The sequence below is a fragment of the Motacilla alba genome, chromosome 11 (assembly GCF_015832195.1).
Source record: "Motacilla alba alba isolate MOTALB_02 chromosome 11, Motacilla_alba_V1.0_pri, whole genome shotgun sequence".
Classification (NCBI taxonomy): Eukaryota; Metazoa; Chordata; class Aves; order Passeriformes; family Motacillidae; genus Motacilla; species Motacilla alba.
In genome coordinates, this window is record NC_052026.1 from 18,072,216 (window position 1) to 18,085,032 (window position 12,817).

At 46.3% G+C, this 12,817-nt stretch overlaps 1 protein-coding gene across 1 annotated transcript; it reads left to right on the plus strand.

Annotated features, from left to right (window-relative positions):
* The first annotated feature begins 2,158 nt into the window (after positions 1–2,158).
* On the plus strand, positions 2,159–10,874 carry LOC119705730. The gene is made up of 11 exons (XM_038148492.1): positions 2,159–2,535; positions 3,184–3,318; positions 4,098–4,222; positions 4,488–4,556; positions 4,737–4,850; positions 5,557–5,672; positions 5,969–6,024; positions 7,371–7,423; positions 8,129–8,256; positions 9,157–9,313; positions 10,380–10,874. The coding sequence occupies exons 1-11, from the start codon at positions 2,164–2,166 to the stop codon at positions 10,465–10,467; spliced, it is 1,413 nt and encodes a 470-aa protein (XP_038004420.1). The 5' UTR covers positions 2,159–2,163; the 3' UTR covers positions 10,468–10,874.
* The last annotated feature ends 1,943 nt before the right edge of the window (positions 10,875–12,817 follow it).

Here is a 12,817-nt window from a genome sequence, read left to right on the forward strand (position 1 = left end):
AGACTTGTTTCAGCACACAGAGAGCTGGTGTTGTCACACTAAAAAACATCCCCGGGACTTTGGTTCTTCTGCAAGTCCCGATGGTTTGGAACCCGTTTCCACCACAAATAACACTGCCAAGATAAATTGTTTGCCAGAGATAACTTCGAGCCCTCAAACAAATTACCTAAGAAATGTGGAAACAGAAGGTGGCACGAAACAAATTGTTTCCATGTCCTGTCCTGGAGGAAGGAAGGAGCTTATCTCTGGGACAGATTCCATAGGGACACACACACAATGCCTTCACCTTGGCCTGGGGAGACTCGGGATGTTGGGAATGCTTCACACATCAGGCATGAAATACTCACACCCTATTTCTCCTCCCCTCAGACATGCAAATATTGAAATTCAAATGGTTTGTGTAAGGACTCCAGCAATTTGGGGAAGGGCAGCAAAACTGCTCATGGGTTGCATTGGGGAAAAAACGATTTTGGGGAAAAAACAGTTTAGAGGAATCTGTCATGTGTTGTAGCCCCTTTCACCTCAGGCAGAGGAGGATTTAATCATGTGTATGTTTGTAAAGTCCCAAAGGTTTGTCATTTGTGTGGATCTTTCCCCACTGACTATTGCTTTGTGTCAGTAACGTGTTCAGATTCTAGCCAACAAGAAAAGCTGTTCTTCATCATCCATTCCCTTTGCAGCCTTTCTGTGGGCTGAGCCACATCTGCCGTGCTGCAGGTGCAGGGTGATACCATTGTGACACATCTCTTTCTTTCAGGCTGTTCTCACTCCCTCCACAGCACAATCTGAAGTATGAAAACAACCTTATTATCCCTCTGACTCTCTGGAAAACAACCTTATTGGTCCTCTGCCTGCTCTAGGTGCTTAACTTGAGGATGTACCCCTTCAATATGGGCTGAAGCAATGGTGATTTACAGAAATTAATTTCTGAACCTCATTGTCTGAATCTCTGATGCCTTCTGCCCTTCTCCTTTTAATTTGACGTGGCCCATGGCCAGCAGTAAAGCACCACAGGACAGTTGTGCCTGGTCTCAGAAAAGAGGAGCTGTGTAAAACTGAGGAACTTTCTTAAGAAGGTAAAAGGAACATCTAAAGTGCTAAAAGCTTTTGAGGGAACAACAGAAACATGATCACCAAGGCAGTGTAAGTGCACATCAGTATCAGGACAAATTGGGAAAAGGGCAAAAAGAAGCAGCAGAGCTCAGGAGGTCATAAAAAACAAAGTTAGATTCAGAGAAGAAAATTGAAAGAACCATAAGCACTGATCCGTTAAACACAAACCAGGGCAGAGGTGGTTATAAAACCAAACTGAGGCACAATTGAAACAAGGCAGAAAAATGCACAATAAATGTTTTTGCAAGTGACAGGGAATCCGCTGAGAAGTTTGGAGAGCTAACAGGGAGTCCAAACACCCAGGAGACAAAAAAAGGCCAGGTTCTGAGAGCCCCAGCTTTCTCCAAAGTGAGAATGGCTGCACTTCAACCTCTCCTGAGAGGCTGGCTTTGTTTCAGTGCAGGGAAATGAGACTAGATGCTAATTGTAAAAGGAATAAAAAAAGATCTCTTGCACAGCCAGCCAAAAGCCTTCAAAAATATGGCTTCTAGAAATGGTACCTACAAGAGCTGCTGAAGAGATGCTGAGGTGCCTGCTGTGGGTGGGGTTTTTTGGTCCTTCAGTAAAATGGGCTGCTGCTTGTTGGCTGGAGCTGGCAGTGGGAGCAAGAGAAAGACCCACTTATGCCAAGAGCCCAATAAAACGGGATCTGAAAAGGATCTGAAATCACAGAATCATAGAATAATTTGATTTAGAAGGATCCTTTTGCAGGTCATCTAGTCCAACTCCCCTCTGCCACGGGCATCCTCAACTAGACCAGGCTGCTCAAAGCTGCATCCAAATGTTTCCAGAGATGGGGCACCTGTATCAGTGTTTCACCATCCTCCTTGTCAAACATTTATTTCATATCTCTAATCCTAAACGGACTGCCCTTCAGCGATCCGCAGCAAAGACTGGGGAAGAGAGCCTAACGCCCGCTTTTTGTGCCCCGCATCACGGAAGGGTTCCTCTAGCGTCCTTCCAGGAGAATTGCCTGAACTTCCCTTAGAGTGCGTAGTAATTAAACCGAGCTAAACCAATTTCCCAAAGCTGGGCAAGCCCCTCGCGGAAATGACCGCGCTCCACGCCGGGACGCGGCGGGGAGCGGCCCCGAGGCGGGGTTTGGGGGCGGCCGGAGCCAGCCGCGCACGGCGTTCCGCATCGCAGGGGGCTCCGCACCCGCGCCCCGCACCGCGCTCCCCGCGCCCCGCACCGCGCTCCCCGCACCCCGCGATGCCGGCGCTGCTGGCGCTGCTGGCCGCGCCGCTGCTGGCGCTGCTGGCGCTGCTCGGGGCCGGACGAGCGGCCGCCCCCGGCTCCTGGGCGCCGCTGAAGCGCTGGGCCCTGGGCTGCCTCCTGCTCTGCCTCGGCGCCTGCAGGCAGCGAACGGCCGCAGGCACCGCCGAGCCGCGCCGGCCGCGCCCGCTCCGCGCCGACCCCCACGTGAGTGGCCCGGGACCCCCGGTCCTGAGACCCCCTTCCCTGGGACCCGCTTCTGCGACACCCTGTTCTCATAGCCTGGCATGCCTGTGTCCCGCATCCCAGGCACTCCCATCTCCCTGTTCCCCTGGCACTCCCTCTCCTGCATCCCCACGTTTCCAGGCTTGGAACTCCCATCCCCAGCATTCCCACGTTCCCCCAGTTTTGGAACTCCCATCCCCAGCATCCCCACGTTCCCCCAGCTTTGGAACTCCCATCCCCAGCATCCCCACGTTCCCTCAGAACACCTTTTCCCCTTTGGACTCAAACTTCCCTGGCCCTACTCCACCTCCACCCCACTGCGCCCTCTGCATTCCAGCCCTTGGGTCGCCCTGGCAATCCCTCAGGTACTCCTGTTCCCTGCATCCCGGTGCCTGGCACCCCTCAATGCCCAACCCCATTTTTTTTTTGAGCTCTCATTTCTTTTTGCTGAGATTTCACTGCTGCTTTTAAAGTTGTCCGGCTGTTCTCAGGGTGCCTGCTATGAAATACAAAAAGTGAAAGCAAAATTTGATCCCTGAGCAGAAGCCTATGGAAAACAAAGGATTGCTGACCTCCTCCCCTCCCTTTCCTGCCTCCAGCTGGAGCTGAAATCCGTTTCCCTTCCCCCAGGCTCTCGATTCTCTGTACTTCACTGGCTTTGCAGAGACCAACAGGACCTTTGTGGTTGCTCGCCTGGCCCGACGTCCCGCTGGCCTCTGTGAGATGTGGCTCTTCCTCAGGCTGGATGGGATAGGCGAGTTTGAGGTAAGTGCTGCATGTGGGGTGATGTTCAGGAGCAGAGCTTAACTCCTTTCTTGAACCTGTGATGGGATCCCAAGCCAAAATTTATGTTCTCTGCATCTTCACACCAGTAAGGCGCCAGTGCTGTGTCTAAAGGCAGTGGTAGAGCTGGTCAGAGTAGTGGGTGTGTTCCTCTTTCAGTAGGGTCTGACACTCATTCCCCTTTCCCATAATCTGCACAAAACAGAACAGTTTCTAAAAAGTGCCTTATTAAATCCCCCAGGAGGAATTTGAGCATCCAGTCTTTCCAATCAGGAGCAGCACACGGTTGATGAGTTCCATTTTATGCTTATGGTTGGTTTCCCCCCTTTTTTAATTTTCATGCTATAAAAACCATTTGGAATTGCCTCTTTAAAAGAGAGGGGAAAGCTTTTAGGGAGTTTTATGCATATCTGCTTCATTCTTGCTGAAAAGAAAGCTTAATCAGATATCATTAATCAGATTTTTGCCTGCGGATTTTCCTTTTTTTATTAAGAGCTGGCTACATAGTAAAGGAGAGAAGACCTGACATAAATCCCTTTGCACTTGTCTCTCTTTATGTTCACAAATCTCTTTCACTAAGTAGCCATGACCAGAAAAAGCAGGAGAAATCCTATTTGGAGAATATAGAAAAAAAAAAAAAAAGAGAGGATTGACGTGCATTATTCTGGGTTTTTAGTAATATTTAGAATAACAAGACTGCTTTGTGGCATCCTCTCAATTGAATTAAGCAAATGCTTTCCTGAAATGTTTCTTCTTTTTAGCACCCACAGCACCCAAACATGATGGTAAGAGATGAATCCAAAGAGATCTGGAGTGGAGGAGGACTCACTATGGAATACTTGGAGCCCCAAATGTGCTGGAAGATAAATTTTGATGGATTACTCAGGTATTGCAGCCCTCCTAATTTCATTTATCTACACATAAAACCAAGGCTTTTTCAGCACTATCTTGAAATATATTTAATTTATTTTAAATTTAACCAGCTTGAACCAAAAGCTGTTTGGTAACTAAACCACTTTGATTTTTAAGGAATGAAAATAAATCTGGTGGTGTAGAGTATTATAGATTCTTCTATTCCAATTCCAAACATGCAAGAAACATTTTGTTGTTTGTTTAGGAGTGATACAAAATTACAGTGCTTTGCCTTGCAGGAAAGGCTCCTATAGACAGCAGTGGAGTGAGGAGGAAGGAGAGCTTGTGCCAGTTAAATTCTCTTTGCAGTAAGTTTTTCATCTTCACTTGGGCATGTACAGTAAGCTCATGGCTCATTTCAAATGGCAAAAATCAGAATTTTCCAATAAAAGACAAAGATAGCCTCTGTCAAAGTAGCAAGTGCACAACTTGGCCTAGTATGAGCTGAATGCTAATAATGTCCTTTTTTTTCCTCTCTCTTTTTCTAGGTGGGAGAACTCCACAGATGTTTTTAACTTTAATGTTGACAGTAGCCCCAGCACATTTGCTCGTGCTTTAGCCCAGGAGCCATGGACCATCGAGCTCTTCCAGAGGGTCAAAAAGTGAGGGGCAAGATTAATACCTTCTGTGGTTGATAATAATTTTTTCTGCAGTTCTCTTCGAGGTCTGATGTGTGCTATAGTTGAATTTAGAAGGTCGGTTTGAGGCGCTGTAATAAAGGACATGGCTCTTGGTTTCAATGCCACGCCACACCTGGGGATCCCGCACACAGATGGGATCTTCCTGATGTCTGAGTGAAACCCTCAGCATCAGGAATATTTCTTATTCTTTCTGTTTTCATTGATTTAGGCAGCTCCCAAAGTCAGTGGTCCGGGTATGGCTAAGAAAAGGAATATAATCCTCTGAGGAAGGAGCTGAACTGGGTGTTTTAAATACTATACAAGCTCTGGAGAGCTGAAAAGATGAGAATCAATGGTGTGAAATCACATATATCAATAATGTGTGTGTTTTGGTGATACCTGCTGAGTTCTAAGCAGCAGCTGTTTGGCAGCCCAGCATTTCTTCAAACAAAGGGTGATTTTATATTCTGTCAGAGTGAGAATTTGCTGCTGTTTCATTCTCAGGTGTCTCATTATGTAAGAGTAACTGGGAAATGTGGAAGTGATGTGTAAAATCTGGGATAGCTATGGTGCAGATGCTCTGAAATTTCCTTCATTTTGGGGGATAAATCCATCAGATTGGCACTGAGGCTTCTTGAGGAGGACTGGAGCTCTTGCCTGTGCTGACCCACTCCTTTCTTTCTTCCAGACAAAGGGAGCAGCATTTCCGACACGAGCAGTGGGGCCGGTCTGTTGGAGAGATTGAAATAGAGAATGGTGGGAAAACTGAACTTTCCCTCAGAGGAGTTCGGAGCCACTCCTATGGTAACAGCACTGGAAAGAATTCCCTCCTTTGGGAATGCCTTCAGTGTAGCTGGCACTGGCAGGGCAGTGAGATGAAGGACTATCTGTTAAAATAACCAGTTCCGTGCCTGGGCACGAAGTGAAGGCATTCCAGAGGAAATACCATCACTGTTTTGGGGAGATACATTGCTTACTGTGTTAGCAATTACTGGACATTTCTTTATCCAGAAAGGTTATTGTGAAGTCAGGTACTGTGAGTTCACATTTCCCAGGAATGGTGAAACTCCAGCTTGGGGCATTTTGTTCTTTTTTTGCAGGTGTCCGGAACTGGGCTGAGATTCACCGTTATGTCATGATTTTGGCACACTTTGAAGTAGGTATTAACATGGCAATCTGCTATTTCACCAGGAATTTTTTTCTGAGCTTTTCAGGCATATTTAAGTATCCAGAAATAAGGATTTGGGAACATCCATGGTGCACATCGAAAGTTCTCACTGGTGGCACCATTAACCCACATCAGTGTTGAGAGCTTTTGCTCTCTCTCAAAAGCAGAGCTGTGTGTGTAAAAACTGAGATTCTGCCACACTGATTGAAGCAAAACTTGTTTGATAACTTGAAACTGTTTTGGCTTTTTTAAGAAAAATTGGGCAGGCAGCTTTACAGGAGAGATTCTCAGCTGCTGCAAGTACCCAGCACTCCGTGGAGCTGCTGCAGAGCTGATTCCCATTAATGGGAAGCCTGAGGTGTTTGAAGCATCCTAAGCCTTCATGACAGCAGTCAGCAAATATTTCTGCCTGTGCTGAGCCATAATTCTCTGCTGTGCTGCGTGGGGGAGAGGCAGAGCTGTGGCTGCTGGGAGCACACAGCCCAGGGACATGCTGAGGGCAGGCCCTGCCAGCTGCCAGCCAAGCCCAGCAGATGCTCCTGAGAAGGCATTTCCTCTGCCAAGCCAGGCGTAAATCAAAACTCTCTGTTATAGGCAGAATTACAGGGGTTTAGACTGAATTCAGAATAAAAGTTCTTTTCCCAGCTTGGAAAATCCCACTTCTGTACAAATCCAATGTATCGTGTGCCTGTGTATCTTTTACTGAGACTGAGCTTTGGCACCACAACCTCTCCCTGTTGTCCAGTTTTTCAAGACTCAAAGTGACCGTGGCTGTTCCGCCCCTAATTAAAAGCCAGCTGACTTCATTAAGAAGTTCATTGCAGATTGAACTTTGGAGTCCTCTTACCCTGAGTGTCTGTACATTTATAGCATCAGAGGAGGCTTAAATTTGCCTCAGAGCAACCCAAGTGGAGCATGAAGAGTCCAGACCTAAGGATGGAAGAGAAATTAGTAAATCCAGGAGATTCCAGTTCCTTCTAAACATTTTCCCTATCTGCTGCTCCCAGACATAGATTAATACAGGTTAGAAGTCTGGTCATTGTACACCAGTTTTGTTCTTCTTTGCAGGCTTTTTTTCCTTCCTATGTCCTCTTGCTGTGGACTTTCTGTTGTTCCCATTGTCCTTAATTTGTCCTGAATGTGTTTGGTTTATATTCCTGGATTTGTTTGCAGCCAGATTTTCATGGAAGATGCAGTGAGAGGATTTTAAAGTATGAAGCCATAGCACATTGCATGGCTGAGTTCTAGCCAGTGCCTTCTTGGTCCAGCCAGTGAAGCCCCCTCAGAAATGAATCTGCACAACTCTGGCTGCTTTTTCTTTCTCTCTCTTGCAGGATGGGACTGCAGCACATTTAACAGTTATCAACATGCCAGCTACCACAACTCAGTAAGTGACCAAAGAACTTTATGTTGCTAAAACCACGCATCTTAGAGGTGGCAAAAGCTGCTCTGCAGGACACCTGTGTGTGAATTCTTGCTTTGAACCTGTCCAGCCCAATTTCCATCCACGCCCTCATGCTCCCTGCTCCCAGTTTTTCATTTGCAGTTAGTCACAAGGACGGCTTTCACCTTCCCTTGCTTCCTTTCCCTTCAGCTGCTGAGGGCTGATGGAGCTGTCTGTCTGTCTGGATGATTCAGAGGTACAAACTGGGCACTCCCAGCTGTTTGAGAAGGCTCCAGCTGTGGTGGGGCATTCCACAGGAGCCCTGTCTTGCTCCCTGGTGTTCTCTGCATGCAGAGGGTTAAAGACCATGGCCCCCAGGTTGCTCCAAGCCCCATCCAACCTGGCCTTGGACACTTCCAGAGATGGGCCAGCCACAGCTTCTCTGGGAAACCTGTGCCAGGGCTTCACCGTCCTCACAAGGAAGAATTTCTTCCCAGTATCCCATCTAACCCTGCCCTCTGGCCATGGGAAGCATTTCCCCTTATCCTGGCACTCCAAGCCCTTTTCCAAAGCCCCTCTCCAGCTCTCTTGGAAGTCCCCAGAGCCTTCACTTCTCCAGGCTGAACAGCCCCAACTCTCTCTGCTAATGTTCTGGTGCATTTGAGTTTTGGCTGAACTTCAAACCTGCTGCATTGCTCTCCCCTTCAGCCTCACTGTAGGTTATGTGTTTTTTCCTGATGGGAGGAAGGCTGCCATCGAGTGGTCCAACGCCTCCCTGGCTGAGCTGGCTGAGGATGGGCTTATCCAGAATGAGTATGGAGTCAGTTTTACTGCTGGTAAGCTCAACACAGTCCAGCTACCTCTGCCTTCATTTCTTGGCCTCCAGTTCCTTTAGTGGAGGAGAGACTGTTCAGAGAGATTCCGTGCGATCCTGGGGAATGCATCATCTTACACCCTGAACTTTGAACCATAAAATCTTGGTTTGAACTTGAAAACTTGAAGATCCTCTGGTTCCAACCCCACTGCCATGGGCACTTCCCTGCTTAAACTAAATTGAAGATCCTCTGGTTCCAACCCCACTGCCATGGGCACTTCCCTGCTTAAATTAAATTGAAGATCCTCTGGTTCCAACCCCACTGCCATGGGCACTGCCCTGCTTAAATTAAATTGAAGATCCTCTGGTTACAACCCCACTGCCATGGGCACTTCCCTGCTTAAACTAAATTGAAGATCCTCTGGTTCCAACCCCACTGCCATGGGCACTGCCCTGCTTAAATTAAATTGAAGATCCTCTGGTTACAACCCCACTGCCATGGGCACTGCCCTGCTTAAATTAAATTGAAGATCCTCTGGTTACAACCCCACTGCCATGGGCACTTCCCTGCTTAAATTAAATCATAGTTGTGGTGTGTCCTGGGTGAAATCCATCCACTGCAGGATCAGGGCCACAGTTCCAGAGGGAGAGTTTCAGATTCTGTTTGTGGTGGCTGCTGCTTGTGCTAATCCACACAAAATAGGGATTTCCACATTTTTGGGGTGTCAGAACATCTTTTATGAGATTGATTCAGCTGGAAATATGGTTGATCAGTTTACTTGATTTACAAAGCAGAGGGAACTATCACTCCTCAGAAAAGCATAAAAACCCCCATACACAAAAATAATAGATATTGGGATTGTTTTGGGATAAAATACTACTGAAAGTTGGTGACATTGTTCCCTTTTTACTCTTCTCCAAGGTGGCAAGAGCTTTGATGTTTCTGCAGCTCTGGATAAGCAGGCCTGCCCCGTGGTGTACAATGGCCTGACAGGGAGTGGAGTTTTCCATGAGTGCATTGCAGATTTCCAGCTCAATGGGTTAACACCAGGCTGGGGCCTGGTTGAATTTTATTACAGGTAAAATTTTATTACAGCAGGAAGAGGTAAAAAACTCCCATCCTCCTATATTGGCTTGGTTGGTTACAACTCCATAGATATTTGAAGCATAAATGCACTGATTTTTTTTATCTGATGTAAAAAAACGTTGATCATTTAGTGCTTAATGTGTTTGTTAAGTTGAGAAGCATTCATATTATTTGAAAAGGAATAATTGCACAAGCACTTCATGGGTGCAGCAATTTGTTTATTATATAGGTTTATGTGGGTTTTATATAGGTCTCCATATAGGTTTATGAGTTGTAGGATGTTCCATTCTAGACACTCTTTTATTTAGAAAATCTGTCCCATTATAGAAATAAAAAGTCCTCACCCCAAACTGAGGCAGTTTACAGGGTGAAACTTGCTCACTCAAGGATTTATTTGAACAGATAAGTGTTCAGAAAATCCCCACAGAAATGGCTCTGTTAGGGGCAAAATTATATCCACAAATAATGTGCTTCCCTTCTCAGTGAAGTGCTGTTCCTCCTGCCATGTGATTGTCACTCTTTCCCTGGAGCCTTTTCCATATGGAGTCTTTGCTCTCATGAAAGAAAAAGGCAAATTTTGTTGCTTACATTTTGTTTGCTTTTTAAAATAAACACTAATCCTTGGCTGCTAGAGGAAATGCCATAAATGACTTGCAGCAGATGGAGACCTCAGCTCCTTCCGAAAACCAGACATATTTAAAGCACATAAAACGGGCCAAAAGTGCAAAATACCTGCTGGTTGAACTCGAACCTGCAGCTGCTGCCAGGTCCCTGCTCCCTCCCCTCTGGGGCTGTCCAAACCTGCCTGGTGAAGGAAATGACCCAGCAGGGAAAGCCTCGGATAAAACCCAAACCGGGCTCGTTCCGCAAGCCCGGACAGCCCCGCCGGCTCTGGAGCCGCCCCAGGGAGCCTTCACTTGGCAGTGCTGACACCATTCCTGTTGGCTCCACCTCGTATCTGCTCCCAGATCAACCCCATGGGACAAATGAAAGGGTGGGGGTGTTGTTCTTCCTCCTCTCCACGAGACACCAGCTCAGCGTCGCTGCTCTTCCCGCAGGGACGAGGCCGCCCAGCCGGTTCCAAATCTGCAGCTTGGCTCCAGAACAGCAGGACCTGACCCTGCCACCGATGCCTCTCCCCCGTGATCATCCACAAGCTCATCCTAGCAATGTTAGCAAGCAGCAGCTTTCCAAAAAAATGCAATTCCCTGCAAAAAAACCAGCACTGGTTTGAGTGTAGAACTCGTCACAGGATGCTGGGGAGGTCAAGGGTATAAAAGGATTTGGAGAGAAATGAGATCTATTTTTATTAGTGCAGCTCTCAGTGGTTGCTAACCAGGGTGGTCTGGAGGCAATTTGAGGGAAGTCTGATTGCAGGAGGAATGCACTGGGAGGGATCATTCCATGCTCTGTCCTTTGGTGTTTTTCCTAAACTTCCAGCTGCTCCCCGCCGTGACGAGCAGGACCTCAGGCTACGTGGATCACTGACCCAATTTAGCAGCTCCTCTCTTCTCTCAGATTTGTTTTTGAAATAAAAACTGTGTATTTCTGAACTCTCTGGTTGTTATAGTCATTAAATGTGGGAAAAACCTGTTACAGGAAACTGCACTGATTTGATAGTTTTGTCTCTGGCTGTGTAAAACATGAAGTGGAAGAAGCAGGGGCAAGCACATCTGAATGAGGTGTCCTCTAGGAATAGCATTAATGGCCAGTGAAATAAGTGGCACAAACACGATTTTCCCTTGTCTGAAGGAAAGCCAGGGTCTGGTAATCCAGTTTAGAAAGGGATCTGAATTCCTCATCATTCCCTTGTAGGTGCCTTATTAACCACAGCATCCCCAATAGTCACTGGCCCAAGGTAGGTATTCCCTAAATGGATGCATCTTGCCATTAATTGCTGAAAATGAAACATACTTAAAATATGTAAAACAAAAAAAAAAGTTAAGTGGAAAGTGTGGAGAGGAGAAATTAAGGAAAGATACCTTGTAATTAGAATAGTACCATCATTCTATTTCAGAAAATAGTGAAATCTGGGTGTACATCTTTGTGTTTTTATAATCCCTGCTTAGGCTGACAGAGGAAGAGATTTTAATGGAATTTAAAGAAGAATTTTTCCTTTCTGAGGCAGTTCCTACACTCACTGCTACAACAACCTTCTCTGCAGAATGGGTGCATGAATATACCTGTATTTATGGCGTGCATGTCCCAGTTTGGGATGTGTCACAAGGCTGGGGTATTGCAAGCCTGATGTGCTGTGACAGGCTGGTTTTGTCAGCACCCTCCTGCAGCTGTGAGGGATTCCCACTCCCTAATTCCCTAATAATTCCCTAATTCCCTAATTTCTAACCTGATCCCTGTTCTGCACTCCTGCCCTTGAGCTGCACCCCAACCGGTGCAGGTGCTGTGCCCTTCCTTCCATCCCAGAGCACCTCTGGATAAGCCAGGCTGACTTGTGGGTGCATTTCTTTTGGGATTGGCACTGAGTCAGAGCTTTGGATTTTAGCTGCACCTCTATAAACCCTTCTCCAGTTACAGTGGTATTAATGGCCGCATTCTTGTGAGCCTTGCACAAACTCAAAGATGTCTTAAATCTGTCTGTGCTCTCGTGGTCTCGAGGTGCTGAAACAGGGAGCTTCTAAATTTCTCCAGACAATGGTACTTTGACAGGAGGGAAGGCCTTATGCCTCTTTTTACACCTCAGAAATCAGTCAAATAGGTAATTTTAGAAAGGTTAGGAAAATAATGATGTTATACATCGCAGTTTGTTCCTATTAAGTGTGTGGCTTGTTTTGCTATGATCTCAGGAACATCTGTTCCTTTTTTTCTGTGGAGTTCTTGTCATCTCTTTCCCTTTCACTTATTTCTTCAAGGCTAAAACATTAACATTTAAAAGGTGGAAGACAGGCACATAATAAAGCAAGGTTTTGGAGGTGTCAGAGCATGTAGATTATGAGAAAAATTGTTAATTATGACTCTGGAATCACAGTTTGACAAATCACTGTAAAAAAATTCCCCGTCCAGGCCAAAAATTAAAAAAAAATCCCATCAAGGAAGGGATTGGTCTGGTTATTTCCTAATTCCAGAAAATGGGCTTAGAAGTAGGGATGCTGTGGGGAAAAGAAAGGTGTCTCCCCATATTACTGGAAGTTCATATCCCTGCAGTGCAGGAGGCAGAGATGAAGCCTTCATCACTCTCCTTTTGTCCTCTTCTTGTTTCTTTTGGTACCAGTGGGTGGAGAATTAGAGCACTCCTGAGTTCAGTTGGGAAAAGTTCAAGCAGGGTACAGCAAATGATTAATAAAGTTTGGAGCTGGCAGGTTTATTTGCCAGGTGATGAACTACTGGTAGGGTATTTCAGCTCCAAGGACTGAAATAATTGACTGTGGGGGTTTTCTCCCTGGATTTCAAATTACTTTAGAGCAAGCCTGTGTCCAGGACAGATGGAATAACTTATTTAATTTAAAATAAATCTCCCAAGCCCCACGCTTTGACCATA

What these genes read in the sequence shown, in the direction of transcription:
- LOC119705730 (XM_038148492.1), top strand. Translation starts at nt 2,164, where the DNA reads ATGACCGCGCTCCACGCCGGGACGCGGCGGGGAGCGGCCCCGAGGCGG. An exon ending in CTCTTCCAGAGGGTCAAAAA is followed by an intron (nt 4,851 to 5,556) that starts GTGAGGGGCAAG and finishes TCTTTCTTCCAG; the next exon opens with ACAAAGGGAGCAGCATTTCC. An exon ending in TGGAGTCAGTTTTACTGCTG is followed by an intron (nt 8,257 to 9,156) that starts GTAAGCTCAACA and finishes CTCTTCTCCAAG; the next exon opens with GTGGCAAGAGCTTTGATGTT.